The following is a 24,305-nucleotide window of genomic DNA, read 5'->3' on the forward strand; positions in this document are numbered from 1 at the left end:
CTAGAACATGTTGGGATGCAGCAGGCCTGAGGATTCCAAACTCCCTAGCACAGTGGTCTCATGGAAGGCCTCAGCTGATGACAGGGCAGAGAGGACAAGGCTTAGAGCCCGGACTATGATATGGAATATGCCTCTGCCCTGCCCCCACCCGCAGCCCAAGCCATAGGCCGCGGAGAAGGGAACACAGGGTCTAGGCCTCTGTCTGCCTCCTGGCTCTCACCTGCCCGCACTCTCCCGCAGATGGCCCTAGGCTCCAAGGGCCTCCTTCAGCGCCTTCTTGTCATGCGTGTGCTTGAATTTCCGGTGCTTCCCCTTGGGGGGCCGGCGGACTCGCACCGTCCGGATGGTCACTCGAGTTTGAGGCGTCCTGGCTGCACAAGAGAAATGTCTTATCAGCACGTGGACAACCACTGGGCGGTCCAGCCCTCCTGACCACAGCCTGCCACAGACCACCACAGATCCCCCCGGGGCTGAGGGAAACGGCAGGAAGGGGCCCTGGGGACAGACTTTCTGGGCTTAAATCCCGGCTCTACCATTCACCAGCTGTGTGTCTTAAGGACAATCACTGACCCTCTCTGTGTCCTAGTTTTCTCATCCATGCAATGGGGGTAACAGGACAGGGAGAAGTAAATGACAAGATGTCTGCAAAGTCATTTGCACTGTATCAGGCACAGAACATTGTGACAGATTAAATGTGGCCTTAAGCTCTTTTGTTATCACCCATCTGAGAGGTGGAGTTTATTTCCCCACCTCCTGAATCTGGGTAGACTTGTTTAACCAATTGAAAAGGGAGCCATAGTGGCCCAACAATTAAGTGCTTGGCTGCTAAACAAAAGGTTGCTGGTTTGAACCCACCCAGCAGCTCCACAGGAGGAGGACCTGGCAATGTGCTTCCACATAAAGATTATGGCCAAGAAAACCTTATGGGGCAGTTCTACTGTCATGTGGAGTCGTGAATTGAAATCAACTCAGTGGAACTGACAGCAACCAATAAAATGTATGATACGGTGCCAGTCATCCACCTGTCCCTCGCCACCCCAAGAGGTGGTATGGTGGGTTGAGCCCGAGAGTGGGCTGTGGACCAGACTGCCTGGGTTCAAGTCTTGGCCCTCCCACTCACTGGCCGTGTGCTTTAGGGCAAGTCACTTAAACTCTCTGTGTCTCAGTTTCCACATCTTTAACACAGAAAGAGCAGTTTGGCCTCCTAGGGTCTAGAGATACTATGTGAAAATATTCACAGACCCTTAGATAGCACTTCCCACACCCCTGATGCTGTTCTAAGCTCATCTATCCTCACAGCAGGTGCTATCGTCTACATTTTACAGATAAGGAAACTGAGGCAAGGAGACTAGGATTTGAACCCAAGGATCTGCCTCTACAGTCTATACTTTGAACCGCTCTGGTGCAGATGAAGGGGGCCAGTGAGCCTCAGCCGAGGTTAGCACTCAGGTTCTTCTCCCTTCTGGGCTTCAGGGCAGACACCTTGGCGGTGCAGCTGCCCTGTCCAGCCCTCCCAGCCTCCCTCTAGGAGGCCTCTGAGCTCTCCCCAGCCCACCGGGCCCTCTGGGGCTGCTACCTGACCTGCCAGCTCTCAGGTATGACTTCCCTTGACACAGTTATCTCGTCTCTGCAAATGGGCCTGTGCTCTACAGTTCGGGGGCTCCAGTGGGTCTCAGATGCCCCTCATAGGGAGGACACCTGGGAGCACTGTGGAAGGACCCAGGGAATTTCCACTTTGGAGTCCAGGCCACCAGCTGGACACTGGGCTGGGCAAAGCCCAAGCAAGCTCAAGGTCACACAGCCCATGAGTGACAGTCATGAATGACAGAGGAGAGATTTAAGCCCAGGCTGTCTGACCCTGACCACATCACATGGGCCACACTGAGCCTTCATGGGGCCCCTGATGGCTGCCAGAAGTCCCATCACACTGGGCCAAAACGCTGAGACAGCAGGAGAGGAACCTTCACGTTATCTAAAGACGAAATCAGTCTAACTTGCCTCCCAAGCAACCGTTTGGAAAACTGCATGAGCCATCAATGTCCCTGAGCTGCAAATGTGGATGTTGGTATGTTGGCAAATGTCTTGTTGTGTATGTTTTCACCAAAATAAAAGTGAAAAACAAAGAAAAAGTGCAGGAGCCAAATGCATGCAAGATACCCTGTTTCCGACAAAAAGAGAAAAAGAACGTCTCCTCAGTAGGAAATCATTCTCCCTGTTAACACTCTGTGAATGATTTATAACACACTCACTGCAAAGTGTCAAATTCTCAGCCTTCCCAGAGCATCCAGGGCCTGAGAAAGGGACAAAGTGGCTCAGAAATGGCCCTGCCTTCAGGGGGCTTGTTAATAGGGACACAGAATGGAAAAGACTGTCCCGTCTCCTGGCAACACAAAGTTCCTGAAGACAAAAACTATCACCGTGTGATGATGTTCTTCTCATTTAATGATTTTCTTTTGATCCTTCCTGCAAACATTTAAGAGAGAAGGTAGCACGATGGATACAAGACCTAGGTTCCAGGCCAGGCTTTGTCACTGTGCAACCTCCATTAAGTCACTTAACTAACCTCTCTGTGCCGTAGCAGTCCTATTAGTAATACTGAAAGGCCGAGTTGCAAGGCCCTCTCTTTGGTCCATTCTAGTTCTAAAACTTAAAAATTATTTTTTTTTAAAAAAAAATGACAAGGCAGATGGGAAGCTGTCAAGAGTTAAGAAACCAAACTGTAGGATATCTGGATTTCAGCCCCCTGCACTCTACCTGGGATTCCTGTGTGACCCTGGGTGAGAGAGACCACAGCTTCTCTGGGCCTCTCTGAAACGAGGAGAGGCAGTTGGACAAGACCATTTTTTAGGCCTCTCCTCTCCTCTTTAAGTCCCACCCTGCCCCTGAGACTTTTGTTGTTGTTGTTATGTGCCGTCGAGTCAAACCCGACTCATAGCGACCCCTTCTTGGGTTTCCGAGGCAGTATCACTACGGAAGTAGGATTGCCCAACCTTCCTTCTGAGGAGTGGCTGGTGGGTTTGAACCGCCAGCCGTCTGGTTAGCAGGCAAGTGTCTTAGCCACTATGCTACCAGAGCTCCCGCCCCTGAGACTGGATTCATGAAATCTAAGGACAAGAGTGGAACTGCCTTTAGAGTCCCACCTGTCACATCCCTGCTGCACGGTTGCCCAGTCTTGACTTGCACACCTCCTATGACAGGGAGCTCACTACTTCCCAAAGCAGCCAATTCCATCTTGAACCCTGACCGCTCACCAGCATTTCCTTATGATGCTAAAATCTCTCCCCGGTGGCTTTTTCCCACTGGTCCTAATTCTCCCCTCCAGACAACAGGAATTACAGTGAAACCTGTGAGAGGTGGAACTCAATGGGACTGCCCTGCTAATTTTCCGCCTTTGACAGGGTGCAGTCTCACCCCTTTTCGATCATTCATTTTAGTGGAAATATGGCAGTTGAGTTCTCCTGCTCTGACAGGTTTCCTCCTAACACAGGTGCTGGCTTTCTTAGGTTTTACTGTAGTGTGATCGCTCAGCCCCAGGACAAGTTTTCCAGTTTCTGAAGATAATGTGCAGCTGGTTCTCTTTTGCCCAGGCCCTGGTTCCTCTCGCCACTACACTCACTCACTCGACAATAGAAAACATAGAGGAAGACTGGGATGGGGGCTGCTTCTGTGGACAGCATGGTCAGGGCAGACCCTTAGGAAGATGCCAACTTCTGAAAAGCAACCAGGTTGTGAAGAGCTGGGAGAGGTGGGCTCAGAGGGAAGGGCATGTGCAAAGGCCCCGAGGTGGACGCTTGTTCAGCCACTCAAGGTGGTCAGCCTGGCTGGAAGGCACAAGGGAGGCACACCTCACACGTGTGGCCTTTGAGATTGGTCTCTGAGATGGAGAGCCTCAAAGAGGCCCCTGAGGACTGCAGCAGGCCAAGGGAGCTCAGGCTGAGCAAGTCAGAGGCAGGCCGGGGGAAGGCGGTTACCTCGCTGCTCCTGGGGACTCCCTGGGCTCCGGGTCACGGGCCTGGCTGCTGCCACCGTCTCACATTTGCACGCCAGGTGGTCCTCCAGGGTCACTGTGGCCTTCTTAAAAGTCGGCACCTTCCTCACGATCTCAATCTTTCTCACCTGCAGGACGGAACCACCAAAGCAGCTCTGTAGAGGACACACGGGGCCACGAGAGGGCCGCCCACCTGCCCTTTCAGCCCTGCTCCCCCGCCCCCCCCAAGCAACCTTTCCTCGAAAGCCTGAGAACAGCCTGCAGGGTGAACCCTCTGGTCCAAACAATGGCAGGACTTTACCCTCTGCCCTTCTCTCAGCTTTTCCATCAAAACAGCCCGCTCAACCGGCCTCCTGCTTGGCCCCCTTGGTGCCCCCGGGAGAGGGAGGAAGGCATTTCCCGTTGAGTGTGGGGCCTGGGGTGTCCTCATTCCCGGAGCGCCAGCCAAGGTCAGGGGCTGTGGCAGGGGTGGGAGGTGGCTGTCTGGAAGGAAGTGGGGGCAGGCTTTATCTAGGGGAAGGCGGGAAGGATGAGGTCAGTTGTCAGGTGGCCGTCCATGGAGCTGGGAGCATTGTGGGCAGGAGATACCATGACAGCTGGGGTGGGGCAGAGTGACCTTGTAACCACAGGTATGGGGCCCAGGCCAGGCCAGGCGTGGAGGGCTGACATGGGGAAGGTGGCCAGAAGCAGAGACCTGGAGCTGACTAGGGAGGGGTAAGCAGCAGAGCGTTCAGCAAGGGCTGGGCTCGCCGGCCGGCACTGGGCCCTGGGAGCCGTGCCAACCACCCGGCAGCTTGTGCTTGTCCTGAGTCGGCGTGCGGGCGAGGCTGGCCTGATGAGTGCAGAGCCCCTTCTGCATGTAGCAGAAGACCCAAGGCTTCTGTGGCCCTGCCCTGCCCAGCAGACGAGGGTGCCCCCAAGATCACCTGGACCCTAACATTCCCCTTTAGTCAGAGTGTAAACCCATCACTCCTGGAAAAGACGAGGCCGCAGCATCCTGACCATTGGAAGGGAGCCTCCCCCTCTGGTGTGTCTGTTGCCTGGGGAGTCTCTCTGGACCCTCCTGGGTAAAGACACAGCCTATCAAGGGTGGGAGGGGGTGTGAGACACACACAGGCACCCAACTGTGGACCAGGTCAGAAGTAGAGAGAGAAATGGAGGAGGGCTTCGGGGGGTGTGGCTTGGGGGGCGGGGCTAAGCAGGCATCTGAACATTCTGAGTCCCAAAGAAATGCCTGCAGACACGTCTCTTTAAGGGCTACTGAGGTTTCATACCGTGTAACAGAGGACGTAGCCTCTGTCCACTCCCACACCCATCCCTGCCTGGAGAACATGTCTGTGGCTTTTGGTCACGGCGGCCTGGACAGCCTGAGAGGACTCACGATTGGCCTCAGCACACCTGCCCAGGTGAGCTTCCCTGTCTGAACAGAGCCTAGGAGCACACCAGGAAGGTCTTTAGTGCCCTCCGACTGCGACGGAAGCCTGGTCAGAGCTGCCAGCCTGGAGTGCACCCCCGTCCACAGCCGGACCCAGCCTGGGGCCACGGGGCCTGCATACCTGGACGTGCCGCAGCTGCACCTGGGTGGGGCGACACTGCACTTTGCGGTTGTTGCAGCAGCCGGAACAGCGCTGCACCTCCACGCAGGGCGGCCACACCAGGAAGTTGGCATTGGTGCGGTCGATGAGGCGCCGGGAGATCTCAAACACCTCGGTGCGCGTCTTGCACTCGGCGATCATAGCTGGCTCGGCGACGGGCAGGGCGCCTGCAGGAAGAGGGCACGTCAGAAGGGCAGGCCTGCCGAGAGCCCCAGCTGGCAGCAAGATGGCAGACCCTGGCCTGGCGGTTAGGAGGCCAGTCTGCTGAGGTTTCGAGTCCTGTCTTTTAGTCTGGGACAGGGGCAGGCTGCTGAGATGTTCCAAACCTCAGTTTCCCCATCAGCAAAGTGGGGATGAAGATGTCAAGTGAGATCACTCAGAATGTAAAACGTCCATTCCCTCATCACACTGAGTGTAGTGTCAGTCTCAAAGGAACAAACACTATATAATCTCATTTATATGAAATAAACAAATGTATGTTGTTGTTGTTGTTATTTGCCATCGAGTCTGCCCCAACTCATAGCGACCCCTCCTTGGGTTGCCAAGGCAGTGTCACTATGGAAGTCGATTGCCCAACCTTCCTTCCGAGGAGTGGCTGGTGGGTTTGAAGCGCCAGCCTTCTGGTTAGCAGTCAAGTGCCTTAGGCACTACGCTACCAGAGCTCCTAATAAGTTTATCAGTGGTTGCCAGGGGTGGAAGGGAGGGAGAAAGGAGAAGTTATTGCTTAGGGGGCACTCAGTTGATGGTAACGGTGCTGCAATGATTTGGAAAAGGATGGCGAGATGTGCATAACTTGAAGGAAGTATCCAGTGTCACGGAATCGTGTGTGCAGAAATTGTTGAGATGGCTTATGTTTTGTTATAAACGTTTTCATCACAATAATGAAAAATTAAAAGACAAAAAAAGTTTCATTTCCTTCCTGTGGCCCACAGTCATTTTATTCTGTGGTGTCAGGTATGCATGGGTTCGCCCTCCACATGGCCCTTCCTGGTGTATTACCTGGTAACTCCCACACCAGCTTACACACTCTGATAATGTTCACATTGTTGCTCGGTTCAAAGCCTTAGGTCCTCATCTATGCAACTGGATGGCAACAACCCCTGCACCTCATGCAGCTGCCTGGGCATCAAAGGGGTAATACACGCCAAGCCTGGCCGACGCAGGCACTCAGTCAACGTAGGAGTGGCTGTCGTCTTTCACACAGGGAGATTCTGAGGGTCTGGACACTAAATCAGCTATCCACACTCATAGAGCAAGGGCGGGGGCTCAGTCACCCTGGTCTGACCCAGTGGTTTCCCCCACCACTCTGTGTGCACTCTTTTGGGGATTGTACTATGCAAAGAGGGAGCTCTGGTGGCATAATGCCTAAGGCATTTGACTGCTAACCAGAAGGCTGGTGGTTCAAATCCACCAGGGTAGGAAGATTGGGCAATCTACTTCTACAGAGATACCTCCTCAGAAACCCAAGGAGGGATCGCTGTGAGTCAGTGAGTTTGTTTTGTTTTGTTTTGTTTTTTACTATGCAAAGAGCAGGAGGGACTTGGGGTGGGCACCCGCCTGTTCTGGGAAGGCCTCCCTGAGGCACCTTTCCCCTCCCACTCTACAAGTGGGTCCTATGTCTTTGTCCCAGGTCAAAGCCCTTAGCCACCAGCAGAGCCACAGAGCCTGCCAGGGAGAGTACTGGGTTCAGTTGAGAAGAGCAAGTTGGGATCCCAGCCCCACCACTTCCTAGCTGTGTGACCCTGGGCTAGCTCTTAGCCTCTCTGGGCCTTAGTTACCAACTCTGTCAAATGAGGTTAATAACATCTACCTACAGGGTTGGGCTAAGGAACAAATGGGTTAAAAAGCACCATATTTAGAAAACAGTGTGTTGGGGTGGAGTATGATGACTCATCTCCTCAATGTGGGGTAAGGAAGATTCTCTTCCCCGAGTTCAACTCATTCCTTAGTGTGGGGGGAAGGGCAGTTTTCAGATGACCCCCTGAGCCAGCACTGGTAGAACTGTATACCCCCGTGTACCCTGTATACCCCAGTTCCCCCTCCCTGGCTCCCATCTTGGGAGGGGCCATCATTCCTACTCTCGGTCCTACCCAGGCTCCTTCTACCACGGGATAAATTCTCCAGCTCGACTCCAGGATGGGAACGGGTCAAATTCAGGTCCAATTCGGCCCCGTCTTCATCTGTAAAAAAAAAAAAAAAAAAAGCATGCTCAGATTCACTGTAGGCAACTGCTGGCTGGTGTGGCTGTGGGAATGGGGTGCCAACAGGCAGGAGATGGCAACTCGAGCTCCCCACTGGTACCCGACTCCAGGAAATAGCCTACCCGCCTAGCCACCCCACCCCTAGGGCCTGGCCGTGAGGAGAGGGCTCCAGGCAACCCCACGGCAGCCACAGGGCTCAGGGACAGTAGGGTCCTGACTGCACCCCCAGCCCCTCTCTGGGCTCTTCAGCCTCGTTTTTTGGCCAGAATCCATGTCAATGGAGTTAAAAATAAGGCTTCCCCTTTCCTACTGTCAGGAGCCCTCCTCAGCCTGCAGGGTGGGGCACGGCCCAGCAAGCTCAAGGCCAGGCTCCATGCCCCTCCACGCAGCTTTCCCATAGGAAGTGCTGAAAGGAGAAATTCCCAGAATCCCCAGGGGGGACCAGCCTGCCCTGGCCACAGCCCCTCTGGAGCGGACAATGGCCCTGCTGGGAGGGAGAAAGAGTGGGAGGGGGCCGGCTGCTGCGGGGGTGAGGGCTGAAGGCAGAGGAGAGGGATGGGGAACATTGTGCTCTGGGGGAGCCACAGGCCCGTTCTCCTCTCGGTCTTGGTCTCCGTCTCCCTGCCTGTCATTGCGTCTGTTTCTGACTCTCTCCCGTTCTCTAACCTTTGCCCCATGCCTGCCCCGAAGCCGTCCATTTATCCTAAGATCACAAACGACAGCTCCCTTCTCAGGCCCAGGTGGCTCTGCAGCTGGGCCAGTGCCACCAGCCCTCCTTGGAGACCCAGACTCCCCCTAGAGAGGTCAGCCCTAAGCTAGCTGCTGGGAGGTGAAGTTGGGAGGGAAGACTTTGAACTTGATATTGACTTCACAAGCAGACCTCTCTGGTGGATGCAGAGCCAGCAAATAAATGAAGGGGTGTCCGGGGGACAAGACCCCTGTGACCCTCCCCAGTGCAAAGCCAAAGGCTCACTACAGCCGGCCCATCCAGCATCTCAAGGGATCCTGTTTGGAGGGGACCGTCCTGCTGGAAGCCTAGTGATTGGTGTGCTTCCGGCTAGCCTAGCTGCTCCCACGTCAGCCTGTCTATCCATCCCTCTGACTCCCTTCCTTCTCTCTTCCATGTCTGGAATGTCCCTAGTCAGAGAAGATGAGGAAAAGACGTGCCTTGTGGAAAGGTTAAGCCGATTAGGAAAAAATAGGCACACGGTTGCCTCGAAACAGACCTGCTATTAAAAAACCTCATCAGCAGATCCTGACCCCCACCCGGGGTGTGGAGGGGCTGCTTGAGGGTGGGGGCCAAGGTCTTGGAAAGAAACAGCAGAAAAGCTAAATTTGGAAGTTGCCCCATTGTGTGGCCAGGGCTGGCCAGCCGGGCATGGGGTGGGGGTGTGGGAGACGTCGGGTGGGGGGCCTGGTGAACAATAGGTGGGCCCAGCTAGGGCCCCCTCCCTCTAGCCTCACGACCCCCCAGCACAGGGGGGTTTGAAAGGGCCCGGGAATGCTTTTGAGAGGGAGCCAGGGGCCCAACGGGGAGGAAAACAAAGGCAGGAAATGCTGTCCCCCGTAGATAGCGTCTGGGCAAGGATTACAAAGTGACAAAGAGACAAAACCCCAGAGGGAAGGGGTGCAGGGGGGTGCTGACCAGGGCTCCAGGGAACAGGCAGAGGTTAGAATAGAATGGAATTTGCTCTGAAGACAATGTTTATAAATACATTCCCAACCCGGCCCACCAGCCCTGCCACATGTGTGCCACCGAGCACGTGCCCACGGGCGAGTGCACTCGCGGGCATGGGCAGGGCTGCCTGATGGTCCAGGCCAGGTGTCCCCAAGAGACCTCAGAGGCAGGCCCCTCAGCCAGGAGGGCAGGGAGAGGGCTTCTCAAGCTCCACCCTTCCCAGCTAGGTCCACACCTAGATGCAGACTTGGCAGAAGCCTGGGGACCTTCTCCCTACCCGTCCTCCTCCCCCACTCCACCCTGTGCACCCAGCCAGGGCCACATGTGGGTGCTTCTCCTACCATGCCCCACGCCCCAGGGACCAACCTGTCCGCCTACTCGGCCCTGCTTTGGGTAGGCGTGGCCTGGCCTTCGTGGGCTGCAGGGGCCTTGGACTCAAGGAAGAGGGAATGCTCCCTGCCCTGCCCTTCCCAGCCCCCACCGGCTTGCGGAGGGCCAGAGCCCTAAATGGGAGTCAGTTTACCTCCAGAGTCTCCGTGCAGCAGACGCTGGAGGTCATCAAAGGAGCGGATCGAGTGGTCACTCAGCATCTCGTAGAGTTCCTCGGGAATGGGGTCCCCCTGCAGGTGGACACAGGGGGCCGAGTGAGCCGAAAGTAGGGCTCCCCAGCCATGGTCGTCTTCCCCCATCCACCTCCACACACTCCCAATCTTCTGTCCACAGGCCCCTAGGCCATGGACAAATGGACAGCCAGGATGAAGACAGGGGTCAAGATGGTGGCCTGACAACCGGGAGCACAAGGACAGCTGTTAGGCCCCAGCACAAATGCTGCACCGCACCTCCAAGCAGAAGAACCCTGGCTGGCTGTAAGTTAGGCCTGATTTTGCACATCTGTGTCCCTGTCACACTACAGGTTCCCAGGAGGTGACAACAGTCTGCTTTCTCTCTGCTTCTCCCCGGGACTCCTGACAGCTAGTAACACCCAACATTGATCAAGGGAGATCTTATCATCCCCGTTTTACAGATGAGAAAACAGGCTGAAAAAGAGGTAATGTTATATGCCCAGGTCCCACTGCGATTATCTGCAGATGTGGTCTTCCCACCCGACCCAAGTCCTTCTGACTACAGGCTCTGTACTCTCAGCCTCAAGTGTACAGTTGCTGTTGTTATTGTTGTTATGTGCCGTCGAGTCGGACCCGACTCATAGCGACCCCTCCTTGGGTTTCCAAGGCAGTATCACTACGGAAGTAGATTGCCCCATCTTCCTTCCGAGGAGTGGCTGGTGGGTTTGAACCGCCAGCCTTCTGGTTAGCAGTCAAATGCCTTAGGCACTATGCCACCAGAGCTCCCCAAGCATACAGTAGGTGTTTAATAAACACTTGCAAAGTCAGATGGTCTCCGGAAGCCACACGAGTGAGATCCACTTAGTCTCTCGCATGAACGAGGAGAGAAGGGAATCCTCAGACACGGATGGCAATCTGAAAGCTTACCCGTACCCATGCCCAGCCAAACCCTATTTTTAGAGCCCCTCTGGCCTGTTTCCAGAAACACTTGAAACTCGGTAAGAGTTTTAACAGGCCCCACTCGGAGTCGGGCTTCCTCCAGGGAAACCACAGGCCCCACAGTGAAGGGAGAGCGGCCTGATGGGAAGGTCACTGTCACATCCCCCACAGCTGATGTCAGAGGCCTCGGGGGAGGGGGAGGGGCAAGTGAGAGGCTGAGATGCGGCAATCTGACAGCCAGCACCGAGGGGCCCAAGAAACTGGGTCAGGTGCGGCTGCATGTCCCCAGGCTGAGACCCATACATGCACATACACAGAGACACATGTGCACACATACACGTGCACACACTTAGGATACACAGTAAAAAAAAAGAGCCCCAGACAGTGCATCAGCGGACTTGACTTCCTCGCTGTCAAACCTTGGGTTAAACCACTCGGTGCCTCAGTCTCCCTTTGACTACCCAGTTGCCATCAAGTCAGTTCTGACTCACGCTGACCCCACGTATGTCACAAAACTGTGCCCCATACGGGCTCCAACAGCTGATTTTTGCTGAAGGAGATCACCAAGCCTTTACTCCAAGGCACCTCTGATGGACTTGAACCGTCAACCTGTTGGCTAGCAGCCAAGCACATTAACCATTTGCACTGCCCCAGGACTCCACTTTTAAAGCTGGTTCTTTGAGACCCCTCAGTCAACACGGTGTCTCAGGACTGGTGGGTGGTTTGAGGGAGGAAAGGCTGGATTGGGGGCCCAGCAGTGGTTTGGCTCAGAGTCAAGGGTCCTTCCCTGTCTTTGTGGCATAGCTAGGAGGTGTCAGCCAGGGAGGAGGGGGCCTCGGCTTAGCTGCCACCCCTATCTACAAGCATGTTCACTTCCAACCCTGGGGAAGAGACACACTTCTGGTGACCTCTCAGTATGCACACGGTTCACGAGCCACAAAGAAGAAGGCTGGCAGCTGGTCTCAAGTGAAGACCAAGGAGAGCCACTCCCCAAGAGCTTTGTCAAACGTAGGACTCGAGAGAGCTGGATTCTACTGCATGCGTGGCTACTGGCTGCTGTGTGACCTAGGCTGTTCCCTTGCCCTCTCTGGGCCTGGCTCTCACCTGTGAATGGCAGGAGTTGAAGAACATTTGATTGGATTCTAATTCTGCCTGGAGGCAGCAGAAGAGGCATCGAGGACTGATAAGGAGAAGGGTGCCTGCCAGGCCTCCCTGGCTCAGCACAGAAGGAGCGGCCAGTTTGTATGAAGTAATGATTCTGGCAGTTCCCCAAAGGGAAGGGCCCAGAGGCTGAGTACAAATGGACGCTTGGCGCTCATGCCACACTCTTGTGGGCCCCACTGAAGAGGTGCCCTGTAGCTGCCACTGTGGCAATGTAGTAGACCCCCAAAGTACCCAAGCGGATGCCCCAGGCCCAGGTCTAGATGACGTCTTATGGAAACAGATTCAGACCCTCCAAGGCTGAGTGGGAAAGAGCTCAGGATAGAGACTGAGAAGCTGGGAGAAGCACATAGTAGGTGCTCAATAAATACCGGCCAAATGCATGAAGGAAGCATCCCTTCTCCATGGTATTCTCTCAGGTATGATTCTCCTGCCTCCTCCCCCAGAAAGGCCACCAGGGATACTCTCTCTGCACCTCACAAGCAAACAGCCTCCTGAAGAGTCCAGTTTATTTGAAGCTGGGAGGCCACTGCTTCATGTTCTTTGGGTAAGGTGACCACTGGAGGCCCACACTCACCACCAGCCTGGATTGGAAAATAATGCCACAACTAAGCCTGGATTCCTCCTCGGAAGGAAGGTTGGGCAATCCTACTTCCGTAGTGATACTGCCTCGGAAACCCAAGGAGGGGTCGCTATGAGTCGGGGGCGACTCAACGGCAAATAACAACAACAACAACAAGCCTGGATCAAGCACTGAATGCAAGCTAGGCTAGCTCCACACTCTACAAATCACCAATCCCAGGAGCTGAACGCTACTTTCTTCCCCGTCTTCCCGGTGCAGAACCTCAGGCTTAGAAACGTTAAGTCAACGGCTACAGAGCTCATGGCTAGTCACTGGCAGGGCTGGGCTACACTCAGACCCCAGAATGTCCCCCCTCACCTGGCCCACCTGGGGGGTTCACCACTCTCCTCTCCTCTCCTCCCTCTGGCCTCCAGGACCAGACGGTGGTTCACGTTGGCTCTTTATCCCTGCAGCTGTTAGTCTTGTTATAAGCAGAGGTTCCCAACCGAGGGTGACACTGTAGTGTCAGGAGACTGGCTGCTTCAACTAGGGGAGTGTTACTGGCCACTAGTAGGTGAGACCAGAGATGTTACTAAATATCCTACCATGCACAGGCCCGCTGCCCACCACCACCTCAAAGGGCAACAGTGGTGGAGAAACGCGATAGTGGAGAAAGTGTAAAGGTGGTGGCTACCGAGGGATGCGGATTGTGGTCCTGCCTTTGGAGCTGAGCTTCCTGTGGCCTTGAGCTTGTCTTTCAACAATGCAAAACCTCACCTCCCTCCTCTCTTAAATAGGGCTAATAATACCTCCGCCCCCACCCCAGGGCGGCTGGGAGGGGTGACTGTGCCTAGCAGAGCAGCCAGCAAATAATGAGAACTTAATGAGTTGTCAACGGCCCTGGTGGTGCAATGGTTAAGTACCGGACAGGCTCTGCTCCAGTAAGGACTGTAAGTAAGCCTAGGAAATGCTATGAAGCAGTTCCACTCTGTCCTACAGAGTCCCTAACAGTCAGGATCAACTCAATGGCAGACAATGAGTAGTCACTGTCATTGTCATGAATTCTTTCAGTGTGATCCTTTGAGGACAACAGCCGAGAGGCGTATGTCTAGCTGCAATGGGGCATTTTAGAGGATGTCAACGTGTGGGTGGAGAGCCACCCGTCCATGGTGAGAGAGTGACTTTGCGTTATGGCCTGTGCTAGGGCACAGGAAATGGCACTCTAGCTCCACACTGGCATTGCCGGGGGCCATGTGGGCTGGCCAGTCCCTTCCGGGGCTGGGTGTGGGTGAGAGTGGGGGACGTCGGCCTATGGCCAGCTCCAGGGTGTGATGCCCTGAAAGAGACTTACACAGGTACCTGCTTGGGGTTAGGGACCCCTCTTGGCCTAGGAGGGTGACAGATCAAGAGCCTGGTTTTCCTGGGCACAGGTTCTAGAACTTTCCTTTGGTGAGTAGCTCCCCTTCCTCCCCATAGCCCTGCTCCTGCCCCTGGGAGACTGGCAAGGAGACCTGGCATTCGGAGGAAGCTGCCCCAGGTCCCAGGCCTGGGGTTCCTGGCAGGGTGAGGGCGTGGTGAGGAGGCAGCTGGGGCAAAGCCAGCCGTGGCAGCCAAAGCAAACAGCCTCCTCCCTCGCCCGCCCCTCCCGCCAGCTGCAGAAGGTAGGAAGGGCACGCGCATGAGGCCAGGTGAATTACCTGCTCCCAAGCCGGCTGGCAGATCAAAGGAGCATGAACCCCACCCTTCACCTGGGCCCCAGAGCACACACAGATAGGCACTCCACACCAGGCCTGGCACACCCACCGAGGAAGACACAGGCTTGGTCCAGGCAACCAGGGGCGTTGTCCGCGGCTGGCAGAGGGGCTGGCAGAGGGGGAAGCCGACAAGGCCTCTGAGTGCCTGCCTGGCGGAGAAACTCAGGCCTTATTTAGATCAGATGCCAAAGACAATCCCTTTGAAGAAGCCACGCTGGGCCGACCACAGAAGCCATGTGAACCACCCTTTCCCACCTAGCACCTCTTCCCCATTGCCCCAGGGACCCTCCTGCCAGCCTCCCTGCTTAATGTTGGCCTGGCCCACACTGCCCCTGCCTCTCTTGCTGGAGCAGGAAGACGGGCCAGCCCAGCAATTTACAGTGCTGGCAGCCATCAGAATCACAGCCTGCTTCCCAACCCCAGCTCTCGGGCAAGGGCCAGGAATGTGCATTGCCGATTCTGCAGCTCTTGAGGAACTTGCAGCTAATCCAACCTTCTCGGTTGTTCTCAGGTGGGGAAACTGAGGTCCCGAATGGGAACAGGATTTACTTGAGACACACAGAGCCTTTGCAGTCCCATTTTCCTTCTGTTTCTTCCCCCCTGCCCCATCCAAGTCCCAAGAGAGAGGAGAAAGACATGCTGGTGGTCTCTCAAGGTGAGGAGACCTGGAAAGACAGGTGCCACCCACAGGGCTGGATGGCCTTGCCGGCTGCACTTTGGGACGAGAATTAACAGAGGCTCCGTTCATAAGGCGCCTAGCAAGTGCTGTTCCTGTGTCTGCTCCTTCCATAAATATTTATGACTGTCCACCAGGCACTGTTCTGCACACGGGGGACACTTGTGACCAATACAAAGCTCTCCAATGGCGTTTATACTCCAGAGGGGAAGCCAGATAATAAACCATTAAGAAAGTAAATAAACCAGAAACGAGGTCCACGGTAAAACCTCCTCAATGGTCCTGCTGAATCAAACACTTGAACACACACACACACAGTTCCTAGCTCTTGCACTAGAACTTCCAAATTCAGTTTGATTCTGACCTTGTACACCTCTGGGGCTGGGCGATTCCAGCAAGTCCTCCCACCACCCAAGGCCATTAGCAAACCGGGGGTGGGGGGACCTGGGGTGGGTGGAAGGAAGAGTGCCAGTGCCCCCTCCTCCTTCTCCAAGAAGGGGATGAGGCCAGAAGCATCACATGACCTTGGGAGTCACTGGGCCGGAAGCCAGCTCAGCTGATTTAAAGGCCTCACAGACCCTCCAGCCCAGCTCTGTCTGAGCTGCCTAACCCTAAGGCTCAACATGGCAGCCGCAAAGCCACTGCCACCAGCAAGCCCTCCCCAAGGATCCCTGCACTGGCAGCTAAGAGCTTCTTCCTGGGCTGGCCCCCATATTGATGTTGATGTTGTTGTTAGTTGCCAGTGGATTCTGACTCACGCCCTAGGCTTTGTATGCTCTCCCTAGGTCTCCTCCCCGCTAGCTAGAGGGCCTGGAGCTGGCTCAGGCTTAGCAGGAAAACGCTCTCTGTAAACTGCAAAGCACCACAGCCATCCGTCATGGGTTCCTGCGGAGCATATGGTCAGGGCGCTGTGATGAAACAGAAGAAACGCGGTGGTTTGGTGCCATCGCCTCTCCTCCAAGTGCACTTGCCCATGGAGTTGCAGGACAGGGGGAGGGTTGCTGAGCGAAGCTGGAGATGGTAAGGGGCGGCCTGCCAACACCCCCGCCTGCTGCGTGCTGCAGTCAGCAACACCTTGAAATATTCCACGGTCGTGGGAACCAGGTGCTGCCCCACCCTCTTTCGCGGGAAGGGTCTCCCAAAATCTAAGGAGCAAAGGGCTTATTTGAAGGAAGAGACAGCTGACATTGCAGAGCCCCATTTTCAGCCACATGGGGGTGGCTGAAAAAAGGCATTCATACAAGTTTGAGGGGTGTGGATCTGCCCTGACAGAAAAAAAAAAAAAGTGGGTGGTGGCACTGGACCTGATGGAAGAGTGCCCCTTTCCCTTCCCTCATAGGGGCCCCAGGAAGCGAACGCGGTCGCCAGGTTCCAGGGCCCACGGCGGCCCACCTGTTGCGCGAGGGCGAGCATCTGGCGTTGGAAGTGCATGCCAGTGTACGTGCGTGGGTGTGCGCGCACGTGTGCTCAGGCCGCGCGTGCAGGGACCATGCGTGCGTTTGTGTGCGGTGCGCGCGCGATGCCCCGGGTGTGCACGGGCGTGGCGGCGGCGGGCGCGCGACCCGAACGCGGTAGTGCGTGCCCGCCGCTCTACGCTCCCGCCGCCCGCCCGAGCGCAGCATCGCCTCCGGCCAGGAGTGTGCATGCGTGGGGTGAGTGAGCGAGTCGGGGGGCCGGGCGAGGTGGGCTGCGGAGAACAGCGGCGGGGGTGCCGCCGTACCCAGGACGCCTTGGCACCGGGCCCAGCCTCCAGGCCCGCGGCGAGGCGAGACGGCAGCTGGAGCCGGCCGGCCCCCCTCCCCAACAGCTGGCCGCGGCCCGGGGGGCGGCGGGCGAGGCGCGGAGGGGGCGGCGGGAGGAGCCTGAAGGCCGGCCGGCAGAACTCGCGCCCTCCCTCCCGGGTGCGGGACGCACGGGGCGGCCACGGAAGGGCGGGGTCCCGGGGCGGGCGGTCGGCGGCCCTCGAGGAGCCCCGAGAACAAAAGGAGACGGCGACGACTCCTCCGTGGTCAAAACAACCCGCGCTGGCGGCGGCCCAGAGCCCGGCCGCGGCCTCTGAGCCCTCCGCCTTAACCCCTTTGCGGCCGCCGCTGGCTCCTTCCTGTGCCTCGCGGGAGGTCAAGAGGGGCCAGCCTCCGCCGGGGCGGCGAGGTGCGGGCTCCGGGCCGGGGCCGAGTGAAGGCGGGACGGGTCCCAGGCGCACCGCGCTCCTCGCCTTGCCCTCTCCTCCCTCCACCCAGCGCCTGCTCCCTGCCCCGCCCCCTTTCCCACCTGGATTCTGGATCGACTTGCCAACTCACTGCTACGTGAGGCCGGGAGGGCTGGGGAGACGGAGCCGACCTGATAGTTCCCGCAGACGTTGCCATCTCCCCCCTCCCCTGCATCTGGGCTTTTGCCGGCGGCGCGCTCCGCACCCTGCTGCGGGGGAGATAGGTGCTTCCCCCAGGCAGGGCGCGGGCGCAGGTAGGGCAGGGCCTCAGGCACACACCGCCCCAGGGGCTGGCTGCCTCCAAAGCCCCACTCCTCCCCCTACCCCAGTTGCCCCAGCGCCCAAAATGTCGCCCTCTGTCTCCCTCAGCTCCCCTCGCCCGGGCGTGAGCTGCTTTTGGACCGCGCTCCGTGTTGGGCATGCCTTGTGCCGCCCGAGGGCACCCACCCTAACCGGGAGCGGGAGCTGGGGTGGGACCCACGCCGAAGGTCAGCGTGGTGGGCGAGCTAACACCTCTTGGGCAAGCCGGGTCCTGGGTAGCCCATAAACCCAAGCAGAAGCCGAATTGGTTCAGGGTGACTGTCTTCTGTGCCCTGGGCACCACCCCACCCCCTCTCGGCCGGGTGGGGGTTTATTCTAGGGTTCTTAAGGGGTGGGGGCAGGGCTAAACACACCCTCCCCGGCTGCTGAAAGGCTAAGCATCTGATACAGCCCCTAGGAAAGAAAGCCACCGCTGTCCCCTCCCTTGAGAGACTGGCACTCCCCGGGCCTCTCGTCCCAGCCCTCGGAGGTCACCCAGTGCCCAGCGCCAGGCCCACAGGCAGCAACGGTGCAAAGTTCACTGCAGGGAAAGGAGGGGGCGTTAGGGTGGGGGTGGCGTAATGAATGAAGCCTCCCGGCCCCAGCCACCGTCGCAACTCACCTCGGCGCTGACCAGACGCAGGTAGCAGCAGAGAGACAGCAAGAGCGCCCAGCAACGATTCATGCCGACTCCGGGCCCGGCCCCGCGGGGCCCCAGACGCGTGGACCGAGCGCGCCGCCCCCGCGGCCAGGGCGGGGGGCGGGGGCTGGCGAGGAGGGTGGGCTCGGCGTGGGTCCGCGCCGATCAGGAACTCAGGCCGCTGCTGCCGCCGCCGCGGCTCACCCGCATGGCCCCCGGGCGCCGCCGCCCCCGGCCTGGGCTCCGTCGTTGGGGGGCTGGGGAGGGCCTGGGCGCGGGACCAGGGTCCGCAGCAGCCGCTACCTGTGCGGATCCTGAGCCCGAGCGAGCATCCACGGCCGGGGGGCTGCGTCGCGAACCAGCCGAGGCGTCTAGCCGTATGGGGGCGCCCAGAGGACTCCAACCTCCAAGAGGAAAAGGAACGCGGCAGCCGATGGTTCGTCTTCACTCGCCGGCTAAAGGCGTTTTCCTCTGCCCTCCGGCTTAGCTTTGTTGCAACATTTTCTGGAATTGTCCCCAAAATCAGAAAACGCAAGGCTGGGCACCTCAAAGCCCAAGCTTCCTCCAAAAAACTTTTTCCAAAGTTGGCTTTGCAGCGGCGGCCCGAACACCCGGGCAGGGAGAGGTGCAAACTCCTGCCCCGGCCAGATGGGGGGGCCGGAGCGTGTGCGCCCTGGCGCAGGGCCTGGGCAGCGGGCACGGCTGCTCGGCGCGCGCAGCGTGCGCGCTCAGCCGGGTCGGGCCGACAGGTGGACGCGGCGCGAGTCCGTCGGTCTGTCCGCCGGCCGCTCTGGGCGTCCTCTGCGCTGTGAGCTGCGGCTGCTCCGGCTTTCTCTTTGCAACGAGGCTGGAGGGTGGGCTTTTTTTTTTTTTTTTTCCCCTCTTTTTGCGCGTGTGTGTTTGTGTGTGCGCAAAATATCTGTATCTCGGGAATGAAAGATGGGCGCTGGCGGCCGGAGGAGAGCCCTCGGGGAGATGGTGGGGGAGGCTGCGGGCGCGGGGGGAGGGAGGCAGGCGGCCGCTCTGGCGGCAGAAGAAGAAGTTGCCACCCTTTCAGCTGTTCCGGCCTTTATAAAGGAGAGCCAAGTGCGAGAGGTGGGTGGAGACAGCCTTTCCCCTTCTGGCCCCGAGTCAGCCCCGAGAGGGAGGGGAGGGGAGCTGGAGCGGAGGGAGGGCCTGGGGCGTGGCAGGGCTCTAGGGGTCTCCTAGAGGCACTGCAAACCCTCTTCGCGAGGATCTAGCCCCAAAGAAGGGAGAACTAGTAATTGCCAACCACCCCGCCTCTCAATGCAATGACCATGGACTAGATTGGAGACCACGTGGTTGGGGGGTATCCCTGGGGCCAGGAGGCCCTAAGGTGCCAGCACCCTCCTCCAGCTGCACAGCTCCAGGACCAGACGTTTGCACCATGGGCAAGCCTGGTGGAAGGACCCCAACAGCTTAGGTTCAGATCCTGCTGTGTGTTGAGGAGTGGCTGGGTCACCTTGGGCAAGTCACTTCCCTTCTGCTCGACTCCATCCAGCCTCTAAGTGAGGATTATATGCCATCATGGGCACAAAGAACCCACCCCAAGGTGAACACACCAAGTCCTGCAGCGGTACCATTAAGCTGCAAGCCGGGCCCTGTCTTCTCCTCCTCCTAGCTGGTTGCCTGGCACACAACAGGCACAGCCGTTAGCTGAATTTGAATTTGTTGAACTGCAGAGTCACACAAACCCCCACAAGCTGCAGCATCCTCCCGGGCCGCCATCATGATCATCCAGTCACTCTGATGTTTACTACCTCCCTCAGCCCCCGGTTCAAGGCCCAAGGGCCCACACCCCCACACCAGCACTGGCACAGTTAACACCTCCCGCCCCCAGCGGGAGCTGCTACGTCCCTGCCTTCAACAGTCACACTGTCAGAGTCACACGCGCACGCCCACTGCACCCAGCACCCATCACGAGACCCATAGCCTCCCCACAACACCTGGCTGCCTAACACCTTTGTCTCATCCTGTTGCACTGTCATCTGGCCTTTGTGCCCAAATGCGGCATCTTTTCGGAGTGTCAGCTCACTCCTCATGTCCTCAGACACTGAGCCAGTCACACCCTCTGTCGCTTCATAAAATGTGGAGTGGAGGAGTCTCGTCCCCCCCCCATTACTGCCTAGGCAGTTTGGCCCAGTGGCTAAGAGGCAGGCTGGGCAAAGGTTACCCTGTTTCAAATCCTGGCCACTTGCTGATTGTCTCAGGAAGGTTATTTAACCTCTCTGTGCCTCAATGTTCCCCTCTATAAGTTGGGACTAAATCTATGAATTGTAGAGAGGGAGGGGTTTGTCATTTTCATTGCAGTGATGAGTTCATGGATATATGCATATATCCAAACTGATGTTTTGTGCAGTTATTGTACCTCAAAGAATCTGTCCTCACTTTATAGAGGGGTCTGGTAGCATAGTGCCTAAGGCACTTGACTGCTCACCAGAAGGCTGGCGGTTCAAACCCAGAAGCCACTCCTCAGAAGGAAGGTTGGGCAATCCTACTTCCATAATGATACTGCCTCGGAAACCCAAGGAGGGGTCGGTATGAGTGGGGGGGGGGGCGACTCTATGGCAAACAACAACAACAAGCACCAATGAGTTAATGGCTGGAGGGAATCCTTCCTTCCACAGTGCTTGCCAGTGACCAGGCACTGCGGAGACAACAGGGAACCAGTCTGACTGCTGATTCAGATGAAGACCTCTGGCCCCTGCCCTGGAGGAGCCCTCAGCCCAGAAGGACAGATAGATGCATTAACAGATAAATTAGGAGACAGGTGAAAAGGGAGCTATGGGAGGTGGGGAGGCGGGGTAACGTGAGGAGATAATCTCAAAACACCAGATTTGAAGGCTGAAGACCTAGAGAGAAAATCCTGCTCCATCAGACAGCTGGGTGACCTTGACTCTGACCTTCTGTTTCCCTGTGTACAAATAGGATGATAAAAACTACCCTTATCATTAAGTGCTGACCATGTAGTAGGTAGTGTTTTTCATGTCCGACATTGCTCCAGTCTTGAAGCGCAGAAGGAAAATTGACACACAGAGAGGTTAAGCTACTTGCTCAAAGTCACACAGCTAGTACACAGTAGAGCCAGGACTTGAGCTCAGGCAGTCCAGCTGCGGAGCCCACACACCGAAGACACCATGCTGTGCCGTCTCCTGGCAGAGGATGCTGATGACGATGATAATGCTGACGACAGTGACACTTTCTGCACAAGGCTTCTGTGAGCATCGAGTACGTTAATAAGTGTCAAAGGGCTTTGCCAACTGACAAATGCTGTGCCTGTATGAGCTCTGACGTACATACGTGCAAAGGGCTGTCAGAGCGCAAAAGAGGGGTACATGGGTCCGCCTCTGGGGATGCACTTGGGGGGTGGGGAAGGTTAGCTGGAGCAGCACCCCTGAGCACCGGCTGTGTGCAGACCCACGGGAAGCACTGGGGAGTGAAATGAGGAAGGTGACCCAGGCCTGTCACTCAGGGACCTCCCAGCCTCTTGGGTGAGACAGATGCAGATGATTACAATCGACACGTCTTTGTACAAGGACTCAAAGTGGCAGCACTGGGACCATGTGGCACATGGGGCCTTGAATGCCATGCTGAGGGAGGACACGTTTCCCACATCATCTGCTTGCAGACACCATGTCAACGTGTGGGTCTGTCCACACACACACACACACAGTTCTCTGAAGAATACCTCTGCCTTCTCCTCCCCACTCAGCTTACCCAGCACCTCCTCCAGGAAGCCTCCCAGGCTGGAGTAGGTACTCACTCTGAGTTCCCACAGCATGGACCCGTCGTGTTGTTGTGCCCATGCAGACGTTGGTCTCCAACACTGGACAGGGAGGCCACCTACCTGCTCCAGCATACAGCAGTTATTCAATAACCATCCGCTGAAGCAATGAATAAATGTGTAAACACCTTGCCTATTCTCCCTCTGAGTGCTGGTCTGTTGTTGCAGATGCTAGACCCTGCCTGGGGTGGAGAGAGCCTTTGAACACAGGTACCTAGGGGCCACCCCCACAGCCTTGAGATGGAGAATGTTGGGGTATTGGGGCTGGAACAGCCTGAGTTCATCTTCTGCACTGGGGCCATGGGATGGGGGCTGCACTCTGTAATTCTCCACCACCGTGGCAGGACTGGGCCAGCGAGGAAAGTGACCACAGCCCAGTGACTGGGCTAAGGGCTCAGGTAGGGCCTACCCAAGGCTGGGGGTTTGCTCAATTGGATGCTTAGAGCAGCCCAAGCCCCCATGCAGGGAAAGTGTTGGGCATGGCCTGGGAGTGGGGGCCCGGGACCCTGGCTGGGGAGAAAATGCTAAGGAATGTGTTGGATTCCGTGCCAGGGGCCAACTGCACCGCACACCCAACAAGGTAGGAATGTCATACTACAGCCCCACTGACAGGGCACTGGTGGCCCCATCAGGACACCCCTCCACTTGAGAAGGAGGAAGTGGGGCTCCAAACTGCGGACGGTCCAAGCCCCCGCCACAACTGGCCTGAGACCCCAGCTGAGGGCTGCATGTTGGGCAAACCCCTGCTCTGCTCTCAACCATGTGGCCTCCCCCTGCATCCCCCACCTCCCCTCTGCAAGGCCTTGGCTGTCTGCAAAGCACTGTCTCCCCTTTTACTCTCTTCACCCCTGCAACCACCCAGAATGAGGTATTACCATCTTACATTTTACAGGTGAGGAAATGAAGGATTAGAGAGAGCCAGGGACTAGGTTCCTTCAGAGATCGCCTGGGTTCACAGCCCCGCTCTGCTAGTTACTAGCTCTGTGACCTTGAATAAATTTCTTAACTTCCCTGAGCTTCAGTTTCCTCATCTGTGAAATGTGGGCACCAATAGCAACTACTCACGGCATTCAATGAGTTAATCCATCTAAAAGGTTGCCAGCAGTGCCTGGCACAGGACGGGTGCCCCACAAATGTTGGATCCTGTGGTCATGATTACAATCCATCTGAACTCAGAGCCCGGCCTGAGAGAGGGTCTCTCTGCCCCTGCACTTCACCTTGGGGAGGAATGCCCTCACACACAGCCTGCACTCCTATGGGAACCTCTCCCCAAGCCAAGCCCGTGAGAACCAGGGAGGCAGGCGGGCGAGGAGACCCCCAGGAAGGCAAACAGACAGCCCGACCCTGCCCTGGCCAGCCCATGAGCCCACCACCTGCCTCTGTGGCCTCGGGCCTGGCCCGTGTGTCCTGAACACAAAGGCAGGGAAGGGCGGGGTTTGTCTTCCTGGGGCTGAGCCGAAGCATTTTTAGCTCTTCCAGGCTCCAGACGAGGAAGAGGATGTTTGGACGCAGCTTGGGCCCACCTGCCCTGGATGCTGGCTGGAAATGGTATGAAGACCTCCCATGGCGAGAGGAGCCAGGCCAGATGGGCCAGGAGACACCCCTAACCGGGGCCTAGCTGGGGCCTGGGGCTGGGACCCCGCCACCTCCATGCATAAGGGCAGGCTCTCCCAAGAGAGGGCCCAGCCTAACCGTGCCTTTGCTGCTCACTTCTAGGAGCCTGTTGTTGTTATGTGCCGTTGAGTCAGACCGGACTCATAGCGACCCCTCCTTGTGTTTCTGAGGCGACCCCTCTGAGGTGGTATCACTGCGGAAGTAGATGCCCAACTTTCCCTCCGAGGAGTGGCTGGTGGGTTTGAACCGCCAGCCTTCCGGTTAGCAGTCAAGTGCCATAGGCACTATGCTACCAGAGCTCCCTCCAGGGCCCTTGTTGTTGTTGTTGTTATGTGCCGTCGAGTTGGCCCCGACTCATAGCGACCCCTCCTTGGGTTTTCGAGGCAGTATCACTACGAAAGTAGGACCCTAGCACTCTGATTATCATGACAACCTCTGGTCCAGAGCGTCTGCCCTAGCCATGCCCTGGTGCCTCACCTGCACCCACAGCCAATGAGAGAGGTTCAGTGATGATTCCATTCTACCAATGAGAAAGCAAGGCCGGCGGAGCTCCTGCCCAGTCCTGTGAGGCTGCTGGTCCATTCTGTCTGTCCTGAGCGGTGGGGAGGACCAAGACTCAG

At 57.1% G+C, this 24,305-nt stretch overlaps 1 protein-coding gene across 1 annotated transcript; it reads right to left on the reverse strand.

Annotated features, from left to right (window-relative positions):
• Positions 1 to 246: 246 nt before the first annotated feature.
• On the reverse strand, positions 247 to 18,311 carry PDGFB (platelet derived growth factor subunit B). The gene is made up of 6 exons (XM_007941677.2): positions 18,249 to 18,311; positions 9,986 to 10,082; positions 7,674 to 7,763; positions 5,545 to 5,750; positions 3,972 to 4,116; positions 247 to 371 (listed from the first exon to the last, which is right to left on the reverse strand). The coding sequence occupies exons 1-6, from the start codon at positions 18,309 to 18,311 to the stop codon at positions 247 to 249; spliced, it is 726 nt and encodes a 241-aa protein (XP_007939868.1).
• Positions 18,312 to 24,305: the final 5,994 nt, after the last annotated feature.

The sequence above is a fragment of the Orycteropus afer genome, unplaced genomic scaffold (assembly GCF_000298275.1).
Source record: "Orycteropus afer afer isolate SDZICR_OR568_19922 unplaced genomic scaffold, OryAfe1.0 scaffold00083, whole genome shotgun sequence".
Classification (NCBI taxonomy): Eukaryota; Metazoa; Chordata; class Mammalia; order Tubulidentata; family Orycteropodidae; genus Orycteropus; species Orycteropus afer.

Bases quoted from the DNA above. Each gene is read 5' to 3' on its own strand.
- PDGFB (XM_007941677.2), bottom strand. From the start codon at position 18,311: ATGAATCGTTGCTGGGCGCTCTTGCTGTCTCTCTGCTGCTACCTGCGT. The intron at 10,083-18,248 runs GTGAGTTGCGAC...GTCCACCTGCAG, and splicing joins TGCGTCTGGTCAGCGCCGAG to GGGGACCCCATTCCCGAGGA. The intron at 5,751-7,673 runs GTAGGACCGAGA...CTCTTCCTGCAG, and splicing joins CCGTGGTAGAAGGAGCCTGG to GCGCCCTGCCCGTCGCCGAG.